Source organism: Canis lupus, chromosome X, assembly GCF_011100685.1.
Source record: "Canis lupus familiaris isolate Mischka breed German Shepherd chromosome X, alternate assembly UU_Cfam_GSD_1.0, whole genome shotgun sequence".
In the NCBI taxonomy this organism is placed as follows: Eukaryota; Metazoa; Chordata; class Mammalia; order Carnivora; family Canidae; genus Canis; species Canis lupus.
This window is the reverse complement of record NC_049260.1, coordinates 88,519,203-88,539,359: the sequence shown is the minus strand read 5'-3', so window position 1 is coordinate 88,539,359 and position 20,157 is coordinate 88,519,203. Positions and strand designations below refer to the sequence as shown.

The window sequence follows — 20,157 nt, the reverse complement described above, 5'->3', positions numbered from 1 at the left end:
GTTGAAAGAGATTGAATAGTGTATTACCGACTGAGGTATAGAATATAAAAGGAAAAGTTAATATAGTGATGGAGTAATTCTGTTTTGGATATATTGATTTTGGTATTTTTGTTAGACATCCATTTGGTTATATCATGTTCTTTTTTGTATTCATAGCAGAGTAAAGAGATCATGGCAGGAAATAAAGATTCAAAAGTTATCAGGATGGAGGGTATAGTTGTTAGTATTTGGGAATAGGAGCCCAGTCTTGCCAAACCTTCCCCTATTTCTAGAAACAGTGATTTAAAAATACGTATATAATCTTTGGGACACCTGGGTGGTTCAGTCAAACATCTGATTCTTAATTTCAGCTCAGGTCATGATCTCAGGGTCATGAGATCTAGTCCTGCATGGGGCTCCCCACGCAGCGGGAGAATCTGCTTGGGATTCTTTCTCTGCCTTTCCCTCTGCTTCCCCCTCACCCCCGCTCTCTCTTTCAAATAAATAAAATCTTAAGAAAAAATGTAATGTTTCTAGATTTGTAAAATACTGTGCTAACCAAGTATAATACAGTTAAAAAACAGGACCTGTAGGTGGCCTGTTTGCCATTCACTTTATCCATTAGTAGCTTATTTTCCTAAGATGAATGGGTGTCCCAACTGAAGCAGTGGATTGCATCATTTCTTCAGAAATAGCTACCAAATTTATTTGATGATATGCACACGTATGCAAACTTTCACTTAACCCTTGCAGTTTTGATAAAGCTTTGAGAATACCAAAGAGAAGATATAGTATACAAGAGAAGAGGGTGAAGAAAGAACTCTTGAAAACATTAAGAATATTAGGAGAGGGACATCTAACTAGCTTAGTTGGTAGAGCATGTGACACTTGATCTTGGTGTTGTGAGTTCAAGCCCCATGTTAGGAGTAGAGATTACTTACAAAAAAGAAGAAAAAAAGAAAGAATGTTGTTAGAGTAGGATCAGTGAAGGCTAATGAAACCTAATGCAGAGTTGCTTTTATTTATTTATTTTTTAAACTTTATTAACCTTGTTTCAAACTTTATTCCCAGGCTTCTTCGGCTTAATTAGCTGCTAAGAATGAATTGTGTATAAGCAAAAACTGAAAAGAGCTGCAGTGTCCAAGGGGCTTGGGCTTAAAAATATTAGAGATCTAGATTTTATCAGACCCACGAACAAAATTTTAAAAAGCAGTCATAATATAAAATAGGAGCTCCCAGTAACTTCTTCAAGTTTTATCTTCTTTAGAAGTTGACTCAATTCAGTTTGCTTCATTCTTGGAAGCTTCGTCAAAATTCTCCACAAGATCTGGAATTTCATAATCATCGTCCTCTCCGGTAGCAAGTGGTGCTTTTCCATCCATGGATTGTTTGGGCAAAGCTTCAGCCAGTCTTTTGAAACTAGTCAGACTGTCTGCACCAAGCTGGTTTAAGATACTGGGTAGCATTTCTGTCAGCTGCTTTGTCTCAGCATGGCCTGTAATGGTGAAAGTGTTCACTGCCAGCGATGCCTGAGCTTTAGGGTTGTTAAAATGGATCACCGTTCTTGGTTTGTGAACATATTCACTTCTTCAATACCAGAGATATTGTTTACCCCTAACTTCTTTAAAGAAAACTCAAGTTTTTTATCATCTGCTGTAGCTGTTCTATGAACCACCTTCTTCTTTCAGCGAGCAGTTCCTTTCCCACCAATGCGCATTTGTGCTTGCAGTTTGGCAAGTTTCTCCTGGTTCATAATAGTTTCTTTCATCTTGTTGGGGCGCAAATGGGACTGCGCGGGGGACTAGGGTTGGCACTCAGGGGGTGTCGGGCGGACCAGCTGAGGTTAGGCGCACACATGTGGGGATGCAAGATGGCAGCTAGAGGCCAGAGTTGCTTTTAAACTTTTTTTTTTCTTTTTAAATATTTTATTTACTCATGAGAGACAACAGAGAGAGGCAGAGACACAGGCAGAGGGAGAAGCAGGCTCTCCACAGGGAACCTGATGCAGGACTTGATCCCTAGACCCTGGATCAGGCCCTGAGCCGAAGGCAGATGCTCAACTGCTAAGCCACCCAGGTGTCCCTGCTTTTAAACTTTTTATAGAATTGTGAAGATCAAATGACACGTGATGTGCTTGTAAGGGGAGGTGTTGTTATTTATGAAATTCTAGATCACTGGAACTACAAGCGAGGAAGCATCACTAGAAGCTGGAGAGAAGTAAACTAAAGACAAAAAAAGTAGTGAATCTCTTCATGTATCAGAGACTATGGATCCTGAGAACTGGTAGAATGAACAAACCAAAGCAGACAATTTTGTACAGGACTGAAGAGTTTACAAAGCGCTTCTACCTCTTGATTATTCACTTTGTTTCTCACACAGTCCAGTGTCAGGATAAAGAAACTGAATCTCAGGGAATTTTAGTACCTTTAGTACTTCATATTGCAAGGCCCTTAGATGTCCTGGCTGGAAATGTAGTGCTCTTTCTACTCCAACACAGGAGCCTAGGGAACATCTAGCATGATTGTCTCACTTTAAAATATTTGCTTATTATATGGATTAGATCAACCTCAGATGAAAACACAGCCTGTAAAATAGAATCCCATACCATAAAAATTTATTGAAACAGACATTTTAGAAGTAGAATTTACACAATGAGATATCACTTCACATCTGTTAGAATGGCAATCATCAAAAAGACAAAATGTTGGTGAGGGTGTGGAGAAAAGGGAACCCTCATGCCTTGTTGGTGGGAATGTAAATTGGTACAGCCATTATCTAAAACAGTATGTGGGTTACTCAAAAAATTAAAGATAGAAATATCATAAGATGTAGCAATTCTACTTCTGAGTGTTTATCCAAAGAAAATAAAAATACCCATTCAAAGGGACATTTGCACCCCTATGTTCATTGTAGCATTATTTACAATAGCCAGGATATTGAAGCAACCTAAGTGTCTCATCAACTGATGAATGGATACAGATGTATACAGATGTAGTATATATACAATGGAATGCTACTCAGCCATAAAAAGAATGAAATCTTACCATTTGTGACATGGATGGACCTTGAGGAAATTATGATAAGCAAATTAAGTCAGACAGAGAGAAAGAAATCTTGTATGTTTTCACTTACGTATGCAGTCTTAAAAAACCCCAAATGAATAAACAAAATAAAATGTACATCATAGATACAGAGAACAGAATGGTGTTTGCCAGAGGAGAGTAGGTGAAATCAGGTGATGGGGGCTGATGAGGTACAAATTTTCAATTATAAAATAAATATGTCACAGAGATACAATGTCCCACAGAGTGACTATAGTCAGTAATATTGTAGAGTACTTAGAGTTGCCAAGAGAATAAATCTTAAAAGTTAACTTTGTATGGTGATGGTACTATGATTTACTGTGGTGATCATTTTGCATTATACTGTAACATATTCCAAATCATTATGTTTTACATCTCAAACCAATATAATGTTATATGTCAATTATACCTCAATAAAAGAATAAAAAATTAGAATTTAATTTAATTAGAATCATACAGTTTTTGCTTGAAGTTTTACAAGAAATGTTTTAAAAATCCAGTTCTGGTTTGTCTTAGCTTTACTGCACTATTAAAAAACAAATGTTCTGATATCATTTATTTTGTTTTTCAGGAAAGACTTTGTTTGCCTCATCATATTTTGGAAGAAAGAGGTCTTGTGAAAGTCGGTGTCACAGTTCAGGCTCTTCTTGAATTACCTACAACCAAGGCATCTCAGCTTTCTACTGCTTGATGTAACATTTCAAAATTATAAGTGTATAGTTGCTTTTATTTGAAGTGATTTCAAATATCTCAAATTCATGATAACGTCTAATCAAAAATAATTTTGTTAGGTGAAGCCTTAGGTTTTAAAAAAATTATGTTAAAACATCAAAATTAAATTAAGAATTGCCCAAGCTTCTTTTGGGGGAAAACTGGATTAACTTAAGACTTTTCAATTAAATTCAAATTCTCTTTTTACTAAGTCAGTTGATAACCTTGATTATTTTTCAAAAACCAGATTGATACTAAATTTAAAATGTGGTTTCAATTTAATAATCACATTAGGTTTAATTTTTTATATCATAGCATACTAGTAAGCACCTGGATGAGGTAATCATTTTTTTACCGATTTAAAACTATTCTATATTTGAGTTATTTAATACACTTCTAATTCTAGTTTATACACAGTTTCTTCAATCTTTGGTCTTAGTTTTCTAGAAAAAAATGAGTAGAAAATGCAGAACTCTGGCTTTATATTAAATTCTTTTAGTATTATAGGTTGGTGCCAAAATATTTTCAGTTGTACTGTAGATTGTTTACATGTGAAGTGCCTGTGTAATTGATGACTCTTATATAGTCTTAAGCATTTTTGCAATTTCTTTTTATGTATTAATGGAATCAATGGAACTTTAAAATATTTTAGTAGATTTTGTAAGGTCAGTAATATGTGAGGATTTAAATGTGCCTCACATTGTGACATTTGTGGTTTTTTATTTAGTCCATTGCAGTTTTCCTTAAATTGGTTATGTCATGTTGTCAAAAAAACTCCAATGTTAATATGCTTAATTTATGCTATTTAATTTTGCAAAACATAATCATCTTTTAAAATGTATTATTTGAAGAGTATTTTATTTCTGTATTGAAAATGTTACACAAAGCAGTAAGGTTTTTGAGAAGTAGCAAAGTACTAATTATCAAGGACATTTTGATTAAACTGCCAAAGTTTGGGTTTATGTCTTGATTTTCAGTAACATTATGTCAGTGTGCTGCCATTAGTTTTATTGAGATTAAGACAGCAGCAATTGAAGAGTAGGTTTTTATTTGAAATCTGGCCATCTGTGGATCCTGTAAATCTTATGATCCTTAATTAACAATATGTTGAATTAAACAGACCATTCTATAAATATTTTCATAAGTATACTATGTTACAAAGTCCTTGTTTAATTTGGAGAGGGATAAATTTATGTTGGTAGTAGTGCAGGAATTTTTCAAAAACATTACTGTAATGAATAACTCAGTTTGCTATAGAAGAACCTTAGTATAATTACTTTTGTAGTAGCCAAGCAAGTACCATATCTTAAATATGTGATTATTTGCACTTGTTACCTCTTAATATGGATGCAACTTATTAAAAGTGTTGGCCTGGGAATTTCAAAGGGTATATATAAAAGGTAAAAACTAGTGTGCCAAATGGTAGTAAGGTTTGGTTTAGGAGCATCTCAACTTTTTTTGATCAGTTGGCATGAAGCCATATTATTACATTTTGGCATTAGAATACAGATGTGTTCTTTATATTCCCCAAGTGTGAATTTGGAGCTTTTAAAGAATTAAAGCTTCTTATGACTATAAGGTTTAAAAATTAAATTATTAGTAATTTATTACTTTAAATATTTGAGCTAATTAGTTACTATTTTTCAGTTGGATCTAAAAAAAACTTCATTGGCATAATCAGTCTCCCTAGTGAAAACTTGGGTAATAAAGGTAAGAAATGGCAAATAAATATCTTAAGTTGTTAGCTTTTATTGTAGAAATTTGACAATGTTACAAATAAAGTGACCAGTAAAAGCTACAGCAATCATTCATATTGCTTTCATAGTTATCATGCTGTAGGAGTCCTCTTATTAATCAAGCTAGGTGTTAATTATTTTACAAGTATTTTCCTGTTTCATATCATTGAAATATTAGTGAAATTATAGGCCATTTCCTTATTGCATTTCACTTACTTGTCAGTTATTATCTTAAAAGGTAAATACAGCAGAATCTTACTATAGCATTCTTACTGCAAAAAAAAATTCGACTTAAGAGGGGTTCATCTGAAATCCATATCATGTCAGTTTATTTACTGTAATGCCAGAAGGCAACACCACTTCTAAGTCAGTTTCTTTTATCAAGGCTCTGATGTATTTCTTTTAGTAGTTTTTAAATAAGTGTAAATTTTATTCTAAATGGTTTTTATGGTTATTTTATATTTACTTCATCAATTATTGAATTAAGAATTATTATAATTATTTGAATTGGATTTGTGATTTGAAGAGGGTTAAGTAATTAAACTGAAATATTTTATTAGGCCCTAAAGAATGTAGTAGATAGCTACTTCTGCTAAATTTTATTATTGTATGGCACAAGAAAGAAGTGTTGTTGGATATGTTAGAATTGAAATAAGGAGTAAAAATGCATTACCATTTGTTTAATAATTATCTCTACAGAATGCTAGTTTATTGACTTTTCTAAGTGAGTTTTTTGAAGAATTCAGAAATCTTTGTATTGGTCACAGATCTATCATAATTGATTTTCCGATGCATTTAAAAATAAATGGAACACTAAATGTATATTACCGATGCAAACTGTGGATAAAGTTGAATGAAAAAATTAAAGTCTGAGATTTCTTTTCTCCCTCTCTACCTCTTCTCTCAACATCACAGCATCCATCTTTTCTAGGTATTTGATAGCTTGTGTCTATATTCTCTACTATGGAAAAATAGACTTCAAGAGGATATTCCACGTAAGTTGTTTGAGTCCAGATTCTCTTTACATCATATTATTTGCAGTAGATAACGTTTTCTTTAAAAAAACCATAATTTCCTAAGATATCTTCACAAAAGAAATCACCTTTGTGTAAGTTAGACTTTTTGTATATGTGTCAGATAAGCCTTTGCATAAAATAAAAGATAGGATAGGTCAAATTGTGATTATTTGTATTGTAGATTTTAGTGTGAGGTATAGTATTGAAATACCCTTAAGCAATTTGATTAAAAAATAATCTTACATTTTCAAGCAATTCTAGTTTTTAAAAATTTCATATATTTTATTAAAATGTCATTTATTCATAATTGTTATTCATCCTAAAAGTGGAAGGTTTATTCAGGTAAATATTAATAAGATTATATTGCCCCTGTTTTATAGTTACTCACCCTAAAGTCTCAGATTTAAAGAAATACGTAAGTAAATATTTGGCATAAGTTGTTTGAAAAGTACTCTAAGTTTATCACAGAATTTTGAATTTTTATTTGCTTTAGTGAATTTTGATGTTGTACATGGAATGGTTCTAAAGTTGTCAGGAATCTATCTCAGTATCCAGAGTGCTCTAAGACCCTGGGTTCCCTTTGATACATTACTATATATTAAATTAATTTGGAAATGCCTAGATCTCTTCTGTTCCTTAAAGCATAATCTCTTCTATTTCTGCATTTTAAAACATGAAAAAAAAATCCCTATATTTATAGTGCTTAAATAGCTTAGAATTTCCACAGAATGTGTGTGTGTGTGTGTGTGTGTGTGTGTTTATGTTTGTGTGTGTGTGTGTGTTTTATGCAAGGCTTTAGCTGTTCTAGCAAAGGAGAGTATTAACTGCATTGGAAAATTTAGAGTTTTTAGAGGTTATGAGAATTCTGACATCAGTAGATTTGGATGGGAAGTTGCTGATTGAATCATTTGAAAGTTACTGTAATTTGTAAAAAGAGAAGATTCTTTTTTTTTTTTTTAAAGAAAATAATAAATTTCTTTATTAATTTGACAGAGAAAGAATATAAGCAGGGGGAGTGGCAGGCAGAGGGAAAAGGAGAAGCAGGCTGCTCCTGGAGCAGGGAGCCTGATGCAGGCAGCCTGATGGAGGTTTGATCCCAGTATCCTGGGATCATGATCTGAGTGGAAGGCAGACACTTAACAGATCGAGCCACCCAGGCGCCCTGAGAAGTTTGTTTAAAATGTGATCTTTTACTCCTAACTCTGGGAAACGAACTAAGGGTGATGGAAGGGGAGGAGGGCGGGGGGTGGGGGTGAATGGGTGACGGGCACTGAGGGGGGCACTTGACGGGATGAGCACTGGGTGTTACTCTCTATGTTGGTAAATTGAACACCAATAAAAAATAAATTTATTATTTAAAAAAAATAAAATAAAATGTGATCTTTTAAAAAATTTGAAGAAATTATTGTAAACTATTTTGTTTGATTCTCAAATACATAATTTTTATTACCCTGCCACTTTAGGAAAAATTATTTTTATTGTATGCCATTAATATTCATCAAGTGTCTACCTAAATAAGTGAGAAATATATTTGATACATACAGATGCAAATATATAAATAGAAATAGATTTTTCACATAGCAAATTGAATTTTCTAGAACTTTGTTCAGATATCTCAGTCACTTCTGATGCAAAGAAATAAAAAAGTAATGCTATATAATTTATGAAGTAAAAATTATACTATAGACAGTGATTCTTAAACATTTTTTTAAAGATTTTATTTATTCATGAGAGACACAGGCAGAAGGAGAAGCAGGCTCCATGGAGGGAGCCCGATCTGGGACTAGATCCCAAGACCCCGGCATCACGCCCTGAGCCAAAGACAGATGCTCAACAGCTGAAGCCACCCAGGCGCGTCCGATTCTTAAACTTTAATATGCATATGGATCACCTAGATGACCTTATTGACCAGTAAGTTCCAGATCCCAGTTGATTCAACAGTTCAAGGATGGGCTTTGAGATTCTGCATTTCTAAGAAACTTCCAAGTGATGCTGATCTACTGGTTGAGTGACCAGTTTTAGAAATAAGGCTTTATGGTTGTTCAAGCTTTATATTGATATCAGTTTATTATCCAATAATAGTTTGATATTTTAAGTGATGCTTCAAGGTCTTTATAACAGGTACTTAACATTTTTAAATAGGTCTCTATTCTGAATTGTATTCTACCTTATTAAGTTCTTTTGGATTTTCTTCTATGGTTTTACTTATTTTTTTTTAAGTTATTGTTTTAATTCCAGTTAGTTAACATACAGTGCTATATTAGTTCCAGGTGTACAATGTAGTGATTCAGCAATTCTATAAATCATCTGGTGCTTATCATAAAAAATGCACTCCTTAATTCCCATCACCTACTTGGCCCATTCCCCTAAACCCCCCTTCTTTTGTGGTTTTAAAGCATGTGCTTTATGCTCTGGTTAATATTTCATATTTTTATTTTCTTTTAAAAATTTATTTTGGGACGCCTGGGTGGCTCAGTGATTGCATGTCTGCCTTTGGCTCAGGGTGTGGTCCCAGGATCCTGGGATTGAGTCCCACATCAGGCTCCCTGCATGGAGCCTGCTTCTCCCTCTGCCTGTGTCTCTGCCTCTCTCTGTGTCTTTCATGAATAAATAATAAAATCTTAAAAAATAAATGCCCCTCTTGGGTCTGAACTTCTTCCTTCAAACAAATTAGTATAATGTTAAATTAGCAAATATTAATGCATAACACCTTCCTCTTTTGGAATGCTTCGAAAACTACACTTACTTTTCATGGTGTCGATGTTAATTCATTCTCCTCTTAGTAGGCAGCAACTCTTCTTTTGGTTTTAAGCTCAAAGCATACTTATTTTTTCAAGCTACCAGGATGAATGGAAAATTTGAGCCACATACAAATGCATATTTTATTTTACATATTTTTGATTTTTTATCAGAGTTAAGATTTTCAATTACAGATTACATCCCTTCCAAACAAATGGAAAAAGGTATTTATTTATTTTATTCCTTTTTTATGGTAAATCGTATTGACTTAAAACATTTGGAATCACTTTACTTATTTTAATGCCTTCCAAAGCATGTGGTTTCATCCATTAAAAAACAGATTAAAATCCAAGTTAGCTTGAATTACCAAGGGCAGCTGAATATCTTCTGTGGGAAGATGATTCATTTACTCTGAAGAAAATATGTGAAAGTTAATAATTAAATACAAAGAAGGGAGGGAGAGCAGAATCATGTGAAGCATTGAACTAGATGCTTTTTAATAATTGAATTATAGATAATGCAATTTATGTATTTTTACTTATGTTTATCTCTCATTCATAATCTTTAAAATTTAAGATCAATCTCATATTAGGAGAAATTAGTATATTGCTATAACCGATATTATAAAATTGCACTTAATTGTATATAATTATGCTTATTAGTGAAGAAACAACATGTATAAAATGTACATTTTTACAAAATGTACAAATATGCCAAATGGACAAATGTACCAGTATATAAATACTGTTATAATTTCTTGTTATTTTGTACCACCAAAATTTCCAGATTTTTTTATATATAAAATAAGGAATAGTTCACAATATATTCTTAAGTATAATCATAAAAAATACCATAAAAGGTTTTAGGATTTGTGTACTGCTGTCTTCCATTCTTTAGACCAGGAATCTGAGGATTAGAATTATAGGATTGAGAGACCAAAAAGAAACCCATACCTATATGGTCAACTAATCTATGACAAGGAGAAAGTATAGTGGGGGGGGGGGGGGGAGAAAGGCAGTCTTTTCAATAAACAAACAAAAAAGCCTCAAAATAAATTAAAGACCTAAATGTGTTAGACATGAAACTATAAAACTCTGAAAAGAAGAAATAGTAATTTTTTGGATATTGGTCTTAGCAGTGTATTTATCGATGTGTCTCCTCAGGCAAGGAAAACAAAAGTTAAAATAAACTGTTCGGATGGCACCAAAATAAAAGGCTTTTCTACAGTGAAGAAAATCATGAAACAGAAAAGCAGCCACTGACTGGAAAAGATATTTGCAAATGATATATCTAATAAGGGATTAATATCCAGAATATATGAAATTATACAACCCAACACACACACACACACACACAAAACCCCAGACAATCCAATTAACAAACGAGCAGAGGTTGATAAGTTCTTTATATATTTTGGATACTAACCCTTATCTGGTATTTCAGTTGCAAATATCTTCTCCCATTCCGATAATTGCCTTTTGGTTTTGTTGATTGTTTCCTTCAGTGTGCAGAAGTTGTTTATCTTGGTGAAGTCCCAGTGGTTCATTTTTGCTTTTGTTTCCCTTGCCTCAGGAAATGTATCTAGTAAGAAGTTGCTATGGCCAATGTCAAAGAGGTTGCTGCCTGTGTTCTCCTCTAGGATTTTGATGGTTTTCCTGTCTCACATGTAGGTTTTTAATCCATTTATAATTTCTTTTTGTGTATGATGTAAAAAAATAGTCCAGTTTCATTCTGCATGTTGCTGTCCAGTTTTCCCAAGACCATTTGTTGAAGAGATTTTTTTCCATTGGATATTCTTTCCTCCTGCAAAATCTATAAAGAATATCAAACTCAACACTCAAAAAACAAATAATCCTGTTAAGAAATGGGCAGAATACATAATTAGACATTTTTCCAAAGAAGACATTCAGATGGCTAATAGACACATGAAAAAATGCTCAGCATCACTCATCATTAGGGAAATACAAATCAAAACTGCAATGAGATACCACCTCACACCTGTCAGAATGGCTAAGATTAACACGTAGGAAATAGCTGTTGGCAAGGATGCAGAGATAGGGGGACCCACTTACACTGTTGGTGGAAATGTAAACTGGTATAGTAACTCTGGAAACAGAATGGATGTTCCTCAAAAAGTTAAAAATAGAACTACCTTGGGATACCTGGGTGGCTCATTACGTTAAGCATCTGCTTTGGGCTCAGGTCATGATCCCAGGGTCCTGATCAAGTCCCTCATCAGGCTCCTTGCCCAATGGGGACCCTGCTTCTCCCTCACCCTGCTGCTCTCCCTGCTTGTATGCTCTCTTTCTGACAAAAAAAAAAAATCAACAGGTGTTATACAATAAATAAATAAAACTACCCTATAACCCAGCAGTTGAGCTGTAGGTATTTACCATAGGTTACAAAAATGCTGATTTATAGGGGCACATACACCCCGATATTTATAGCATCATTATCAAGAGTAGCCAAATTATGGAAGGAGCCATCAAATGCTGGATGGATAAAGACAGTGTGGAACATTACTCAGCCATAACAAAGAATGAAATCTTGCCATTTGCAATGTCATGGATGGAACCAGAGAGTATTATGCTAAGCAAAATAAGTCAGTCAGAGAAAGACAAATACCATATGATTTCACTCATGTGGAATTTAACAAACAAAACAGATGAATGTAGGGGGTAGGAACAAAAAAGAGAGTGAGGCAAACTGTAAGAGAGACTCTTGAGAACAAATTGAGGATTGATGGAGGGAGGTGGGCAGGTGGATGTGTTAAATGGGTGATAGGTATTAAGGGAGGGCACTTGTGATGAGCATTTGGTGTTGTATGTAAGTGATGAATCACTAAATTCTGCTCCTGAAACTAATATTGCACTATATGTTAACTAACTAGAAGTTAATCTTCTTAAAAAATTTATTTATTTATTTTAGAGAGAGAGAAAGAGAGCATGGGGAAGAGGGACAGAGGGAGAGGGAGAGAGAAACAATCTCAAGCTGACTCTTTGCTGAGCATGGAGCTCATTGCAGGGCTTAGTCCTATAAACTCCAAGACCATGACTTGAGCCCAAGAGTCGGATGCTCAACCAACTCAGCCACCCAGGAGCCCCACTGACTAGAATTTAAATGAAAATTTGAAACATTACAAAAAATGAACAGAAGACCTAAACAGACATTTTTCCAAAAAAGGACATATAGATGTCCAACAGAAACATGAAAAGATGCTAAGCATCACTCATCATCATCAGGGAAATGCAAAACCACAATGAGATATCACCTCTTATCAGTCAGAATGGCTAGAATGAGAAAGATAAGAAATAGTAAATGTTGGCAAGGATGTGGAGAAACAAAAACCTCTTATGCACTATTGGTGGGAATGTAAATTGGTGTAGCCACTGTGGAAAACACTATGCAGGTTCATCAAAAAATCAAAAAAATAAAAATTCTTTATGATCCAGTAATTCCGCTTTTGTGTATTTACCAAAAGAAAACAAAAATGCTAATTCGAAAAGATAATCCGTCTCTATGTTTATTGTATTGTCAAGATATGGAAGCAACCTAAATATTCATTGATAGATGAATGGATAAAGGTGTGTATGTGTGTGTGTGAGAGAGAGAGAGTGATGGAATATTTGCTGTAAAGAAGAATGGGATCTTTTCTTTTGTGACAATATGGATGGACCTTGAGGGTATTATGGTAAGTGAAATAAGTCAGACAGAGAAAGACAAATACCACAAGATTTCACTTGTATGTGGAATTCAATAAACAAATGAACAAACATAAAAACAGACTCTTAAATACAGAAATCAAACTGATGGTGGCTGCCAGAGGGAAGATAGGTGTGGGGATGGGTGAAATAAAGGCGACTAAGGGGTACAAACTTCCAGTTATAAATAAGTCACAGAGATGAGAAGTACAGCCTAGGGAATATAGTCAATAATACTGTATGGTGGTAGATGGTAACTATACTTATCATGGTGAGCATTGGGCATTGTACAGAAATGATGAATCAATATATTATACACCCGAAACTAACACAACATTGTAATTCTACTTCAGTAAATAACCGCCCCCCCCCCCCCCCCACTTTTCAAGCATTTACTACATACCAGGTGTTGATGTTGTAGACATTAGTTAATGGAGATGATGAAGACATGGTCTTTTTGTTCAGAGCTTTACAAAGTAAATCTGTTGCCAGTTTCTGGCTATTGCATTAAAATAGATATTTAATATATATTTATAATATTAAATTTTGCTGTTGAGATATATCATTCTTCATGGTCATGTTTGCAAGCTAAGTTTTAATGTTTACCTTCTGGTATTAAAGTTGTCGTTGAAAATTCATTTCTGCTAGTTGAAATAACTTATTTTAAAAACAATCATTTTTGGGATCTTTCTCAGTGTGAAGTTTTAGAATATTTCTCATTAGTTTAAATGTAATGCTTTTGTTTTTACAGTTTGATTTATTTTAGATACACCATTAATATATAACTCTGAAGCTCTGGTAGTTTTTTGTTTTTGTTTTTTTTTTCTAAGAGAGTGAGAGAGGGCTTGAGGGCTTTGAGGGGCAGAAGGAGAGGGAGATAGAGAACCTTAAGCAGGCTCCATGCTCAGCAGGAGTCCACCTCCTCCATCTCATGACCCTGAGATCATGACCTGAGCCCAAATCAAGAGTGGAATGCTTAACCAACTGAGCCATCCCGGTGCCCCTGAAGCTCTAATAGTTTTTGTCCTATGGAAATGTTAACCAAAAGTATTTGTTAAAGATATATTTATTTACTTGAGAGAGCAGGAGAGAGAGAGCATGTGAGTGGGGTGAGGGTCAGAGGGAGAGAATTTCCAAGCAGATTCTACACTGAGCACTGAGCCTGACTCAATCTCACTACCCGTGAGGTCATAACTGGAGCTGAAACCAAGAGTCATATGCTCAATGGATTGAGCCATCCAGGCTCCTCCCAAATGTATTTTTTTAACAGACAGTATGGTTAAAAAACAAAACAAAACAAAACAAAAAACCAGACAGTATGGTACAAAGATAAATTTCATTATTTTTTGTATTTGTTTTTAGGTGCTGTTGATATTATTTGAAAATCATATTGGTAAGACTTCTGTCAGTAGGATCTCATTCTTTAATTGCTATTTTATTTATTTGACCTATTACTTCCAAATTGTCTTCTCTATCAGCAGCCAAGTTGGTGCTGATAAATACAAAGGGAAATGTTTTTCTTTCTCCTAGATCTTTTTATAAACCAAGGGGGCTCTTTAAAGTTACTTCTATACTTTTCAGTCTGGTTAATTAATGAATGAAAGAAGGAAACACCACAAGTAATCTGGTTTTGCTTTGTGGCATAGACCCAAGTGTTTTTCAGCCAGACCTAGTAAAATGAGGTCTTGTTGATAAAGGTTTGAATTGGAACTACTAAAAAATAAGATCTAATATTTTAGTGAGTTGTTAGTATGTGCATAGCATTGTACTGTAATGATTTTCAAGCATTATCAGATATAATCCTCAGAGTATCCCTGTGAGATAGGTACTGTAATTATTTTACTTTTATAGATGAGGTAAACTAGTCTGGAGATTAAGTAATCTACCCAAATTTACCCATGTTGTAGGTGGAAATCTAGGAGTCTGAGTGTATCCAACATCAAAAAATGTTTATTTAATCAAATCACCTCTTGGAAATAATGTTATGTGTTTCTCCTAAGGAATTGTTATGCTTCCTTCACTTGCTTAGTTTTTTATTTTAAACTATATTTGTTCTATGGCATATGCATATATCTACTTTCTGTGTATATCTAAACCATACATAATTAGCTCATATATATTTGCATTTTAATTACGTTTCTTATATGGAGAAATTTACTGAAAAAATTGAAATAATAAACATTAGGCACGATGACATTTCTAAATACTTGATTTGTAAATCATTTAGAAAATACTCAATATCTATTACATGCCAAACGTGTCCTGAGTACCAGTTATGCACTGGGGAATAAGACAGATATTGATATTCATACTCTCATGGGGCTCACAGTCATGGCACTCTTTCAATATTGAGTATATTAAGAGTTCTGCTTTGTGAGTCTTGTATGATTCTTAAATGTAAATACTTTACAGTTTATGACTTACTATTTGATTTATACCTCACTCTTAGAAATAATATGATGGTTTGCAATAAAAGTAATCAATAAAAAACCCCTCAAATATCCAGTTAATAGAAGAACACAAGCCATATAATGGGTCTGGTAGGGGAACAATTAAGCAGAAAACTCAGACTCAAGTCAATTGCTATAGTTTATTAAAAATTTAGGTCTCAGCCTCCTGCCAGATAAGGAATGTATTTGTACAAGAAGATTGCTGTTTCCCTAGGCTTTGGAGATCATTCAATATTGCATTAATTGAACCTTAAGTGTAATACGCTCTGTTATGTATTGTGCACAGAGCATAGACTTTGTAGGACAGACCCTTTAATCCCCAATTCCTTTACTAGCTATGGAACTTTGTGCTAATTTAACCTGTCTATATGGCTACTACATAGAGTAGAGTAGATGAAATGAGAATTGTGTATATTGCCCAGCATAGCTCCTCATGTGAAGTAGGTTTCCTCCATTTGGTTATTAAACATGTAGATGGCCAAAGATACTTTGTTGTGAAAATTATATCCTAATTCATAGAGAAGCCTTATATTGGTCATCCATAGGATTATCTGTAAGTAGGTAGCAAACTTCCTTTATGAAAGAGTATCATCTGTTTAAAAGTCTAACAGTTGCTCAGTTGAAATTCCAGATTCCTATTGTAATGCAGAGGAGACTGCTTTAAACCTCAGGGTACTAATTATCTCCTTAGCAACAAAATAACTTTAGTATGATTCCTATCATATTAAACACTTCAGTTTTTTGCAGGAATACTCTCTCAATGGTCCAATCAGAGGTAATTTATACACATTATAAATTTTTCAAGTCTTCAAATTCATCTCCACATTTTCTTAGTTGGTGAATTTCCTTTACAGTTCATTTAGTAAACAGAAATTATCAATTGGGAACTTCCTAATCTTTCCACTTACAAACTTAACTACCCTTAAAACTATTGGATCATTCAGGGCTCTTACAAGAAGATGTGTCTTTCCACTTATCAAAGGCCACCTATTTTCTGAAGGAAAAAAATGTACTTTTTTTTTGTTAATTAATTTTCTTGCTTACACCTTGTACCATCAACATAAAAGTATATGCTAGTGTTTACATTTGAAAACAATCAAAACTCCCACAGTACTCCCAGCAGTTGACTGCTTTTTCTGCTTGCCTACAAACCAAAATCTCTTAGGGGACTACTTAATGCTGTCTCGCCTTCCTCACCTTCCCCCTCACACATGCATTAGTTTGTTTTTTCACAGGGGGTTTTCAATGATTTTTTTTTTTAAAGATTTTATTTCTTTATTCATGAGAGACACAAAAAGAGAGGCAGAGACAGGCAGAGGGAAGAGAAGCAGGCTCCATACAGGGAGCCCGATGTGGGACTCGATCCTGGGACTCCAGGATCACGCCCTGAGCCAAAGACATGATCAACCACTGAGCCACCCAGGCGTCCCATAAGGATTTTTATATTAGTTTTTTTAGGCTTGTGTTTTCCTCTAGAATTAATTTTAGAGAAGAAGTTTAGTAATTGTGCTACTTTTCCATCATTGACAAAATCTTTAGAAGTCTTGCTTAGGTATTTATATATAAACTTCTGTTTGGGGCAGCCGGGTGGCTCAGGGGTTTAGCGCCACCTTCAGCCCAGGGTGTGATTCTGGAGACCCGGGATCGAGTCCCACGTCAGGCTCCCTGCATGGAGCCTTCTTCTCCCTCTGCCTGTCTCTGCCTCTCTCTCTGTGTATTCTCATGAATAAATAAAATATTTTAAAAAATAAAAAATAAATTTATGTTTGTTTTTTTTTAAGATTTTATTTATATTTTATTTATTTATTCCTGAGAGACACAGAGAGAGAGGGGCAGAGACATAGGCAGAGAGAGAAGCAGGCTCCATGCAGGGAGCCTGACACGGGACTCAATCCCGGAACTCCAGGACTACGCCCTGGGCCGAAGGCAGATGCTTAACCACTGAGCCATCCAGGGATCCCCTATATAAATTTCTGTTGAGCCAGATTCTCTTTCTCTGCATTTGTACAATTTAGTTGTTTTTTTTTTTATTAAGATTTTATTTATTTATTAGAGACACACAGAGAGAGAGAAAGAGGCAGAGACACAGGCTGAGGGAGAAGCAGGCTCCATGCAGGGAGCCTGACATGGGACTCGATCCTGGGTCTCTAAGATCACGCCCTGGACTGAAGGCGGTGCTAAACCACTGAGCCACCTGGGCTACCCTATAATTTAGTTTTTGAACCTTTATAATTTTTCTCAACATATTTAATCTTCTTAATTGTTTGACATTTCCAATATATTTTTGATTCTTGATTCTGCAATCTGGCATATTAGCAATTATCCCTTCCAAATTTCATAAGCACACCATTTATGTCTCCATTTAAGTCTTTAAAGATTGTGTTTTTCAGTGTTTTATCAACGTATTCTAGTGAGACCTTATTCACTTGATAATAGCACTAGAAAAGTAGTTTGTGAACTAGCTATAAACAATCCCCAAATTATCAAGGTCAGTGCTTCTCAAACTGTAATGTGCATACAAACTACCTAGGAATCTTGATAAAATGCAGATTCTGATTTAGTACATCTGGGGAGGAGCCTGAAATTTTGCTTTTCTAACAATCTTTTCCGTGAAGTTGATGGTGGTGGTCCACAGAACATGCTCTGAACAATAAGGATCTAGGCACATTTCTGAATCTCAATGAAAATAATCAAAAACAGGACTATAAATAACTTTTTCAAGGATAAGATATGAGTAAAGTTTTTTCCTGATTTCCCTATTTGGTAAGACCAATAAAAATTAATTTTCCATAAACACCAGAACAAGCTGCCTACTAGTATCTGCATGTTGCCTAGGATCCTGAAAGCATTTTTGAAGATGCAAGTTTTGGTAACAATGATAGTAGTAATGAGTCTTATTTTGGACCAGCAAGGTTTCTGCTTGTTTTTCAACATACCAACAAATTAGACCAAAATAACTTTGAAACTTTCATTCACTTCTTTGCATCTATTTACTTTTTTTTTTTTTAATATTTTATTTATTTATTCATGAGAGACAGAGACAGAGAAGCAGAGACACAGGCAGAGGGAGAAGCAGGCTCCATGTGGGGAGCCTGATGTGGGACTCGATCCTGGGTCCCCAGGATCACGCCCTGGGCTGAAGGCGGCGCTAAACCGCTGAGCCACCCAGGGTGCCCTGCATCTATTTACTTGCAAGTTTCTAGGTTCCTGGTTATGATGCAAATGTGGAGGAGTGCTTGATAATACAGATAAGATTGATTAAAAAAATCTAGATAATGGTAAGTAGGTGCTTCTGAAGTGTTTTAGGGTACTTGTAAAGTTTCCACATATTTTAGAAATTCCATGCAGGGTTATTTTTACTTAGCTTAATTTATTTCAATTATTTATCAAAAAACACTTTTTAAAATTTTTTTTTTATTTATTTATGATAATCACACAGAGAGAGAGAGAGAGGCAGAGACATAGGCAGAGGGAGAAGCAGGCTCCATACACTGGGAGCCCGACGTGGGATTCGATCCCGGGTCTCCAGGATTGTGCCCTGGGCCAAAGGCAGGCGCTAAACCGCTGTGCCACCCAGGGTTCCCTCAAAAAATACTTCTAAGAAAATAATAGAATAAGCAAAATTTTGTCTTCCATGTCAGTATCCGTGTGATCCAAATATCTGGTTAAGATTTAAATGTTAAGGGCAGCCCAGGTGGCTCAAAGGTTTAGTGCTGCCTTTGGCCCAGGGTATGATCCTGGAGACCTGGGATCGAGTCCCATGTCGGGCTCCCTGCATAGGGCCTGCTTCTCCCTCTGCCTGTGTCTTTGCCTCTCTCTATTTGTGTCTCTCATGATTAAATAAATAAAATCTTAAAAAAAAAAGATTTAAATGTTTAGAACAGTTCTTCAAGATATCTGTTTCTGGGGCACCTGGGTGGCTCAGTTGGTTAAGCATCCCATTCTTAATATTGGCTCAGGTCATGATCTCAGGGTTGTGAGAATGAGCTCCGTGTTGGGCTCTGTGCTATGTGTGGAGTCTGCTTAAGATTCTCTCTCTTGTTCTCCCTGCTCCCCTCCACCCATCTAAAAAAATATATCTGTTTGTTTTCCTATGTTATTATAAATGAATGAAATGTTTGGGGAATATAAAAAATAGTGAAAGGGAATAAAGGGGAAAGGAGAAAAAATGGGAAATATCAGAAAGGGAGACAGAACATGAGAGACTCCTTACTCTGAGAAACGAACAAGAGGTGGTGGAAAGGGAAGTGGGCAGGGGGTGGGGGTGACTGGGTGACAGGCACTGAGGGGGGCACTTGATGGGATGAGCATTGGGTGTTATGCTATACGTTGGCAAATTGAACTCCAATAAAAAAAATAAAAATAGGGATCCCTGGGTGGTGCAGCGGTTTAGCGCCTGCCTTTGACTCAGGGCATGATCCTGGAGACCCGGGATTGAGTCCCACGTCAGGCTCCTGGTGCATGGAGCCTGCATCTCCCTCTCCCTCTGCCTATGTCTCTGCCTCTCTCTGTGTGTGACTATCATAAATAAACAAAAATTAAAAAAAAAAATAAATAAATAAAAATAAATAAATGAATGAAATGACATGACAGCTACCTGCCTCCTGAAAGTAATTAATAGTGCTGGGTTAAAAGATATATATTGCTAAAGGCATTACTAAGATGATAATTAGGAAGCCATAGGTACTAACCAGCCTGAGGGTTTCAGACAAAATTTGTTTTGACAGTTGCTTAGGACTTGG

At 35.1% G+C, this 20,157-nt stretch overlaps 1 protein-coding gene and 1 pseudogene across 7 annotated transcripts in view; one reads left to right on the top strand and one right to left on the bottom strand.

The window, feature by feature from the left end:
- Nucleotides 1–6,393, top strand: part of LRCH2 (leucine rich repeats and calponin homology domain containing 2) — a 125,360-nt gene extending 118,967 nt beyond the window's left edge. For 6 of the 7 annotated variants that reach the window (XM_038588109.1, XM_038588114.1, XM_038588111.1 and 3 more), the window contains one exon: nucleotides 3,634–6,393. In XM_038588109.1, coding sequence (XP_038444037.1) covers nucleotides 3,634–3,753 — 120 coding nt within the window. In that variant the 3' untranslated portion in view covers nucleotides 3,754–6,393. The remainder of the gene's footprint in view (nucleotides 1–3,633) is intronic. The other variant, XM_038588110.1, reaches the window with a different exon arrangement.
- LOC100682695 lies at nucleotides 1,032–1,747 on the bottom strand (annotated as a pseudogene).
- Nucleotides 6,394–20,157: the final 13,764 nt, after the last annotated feature.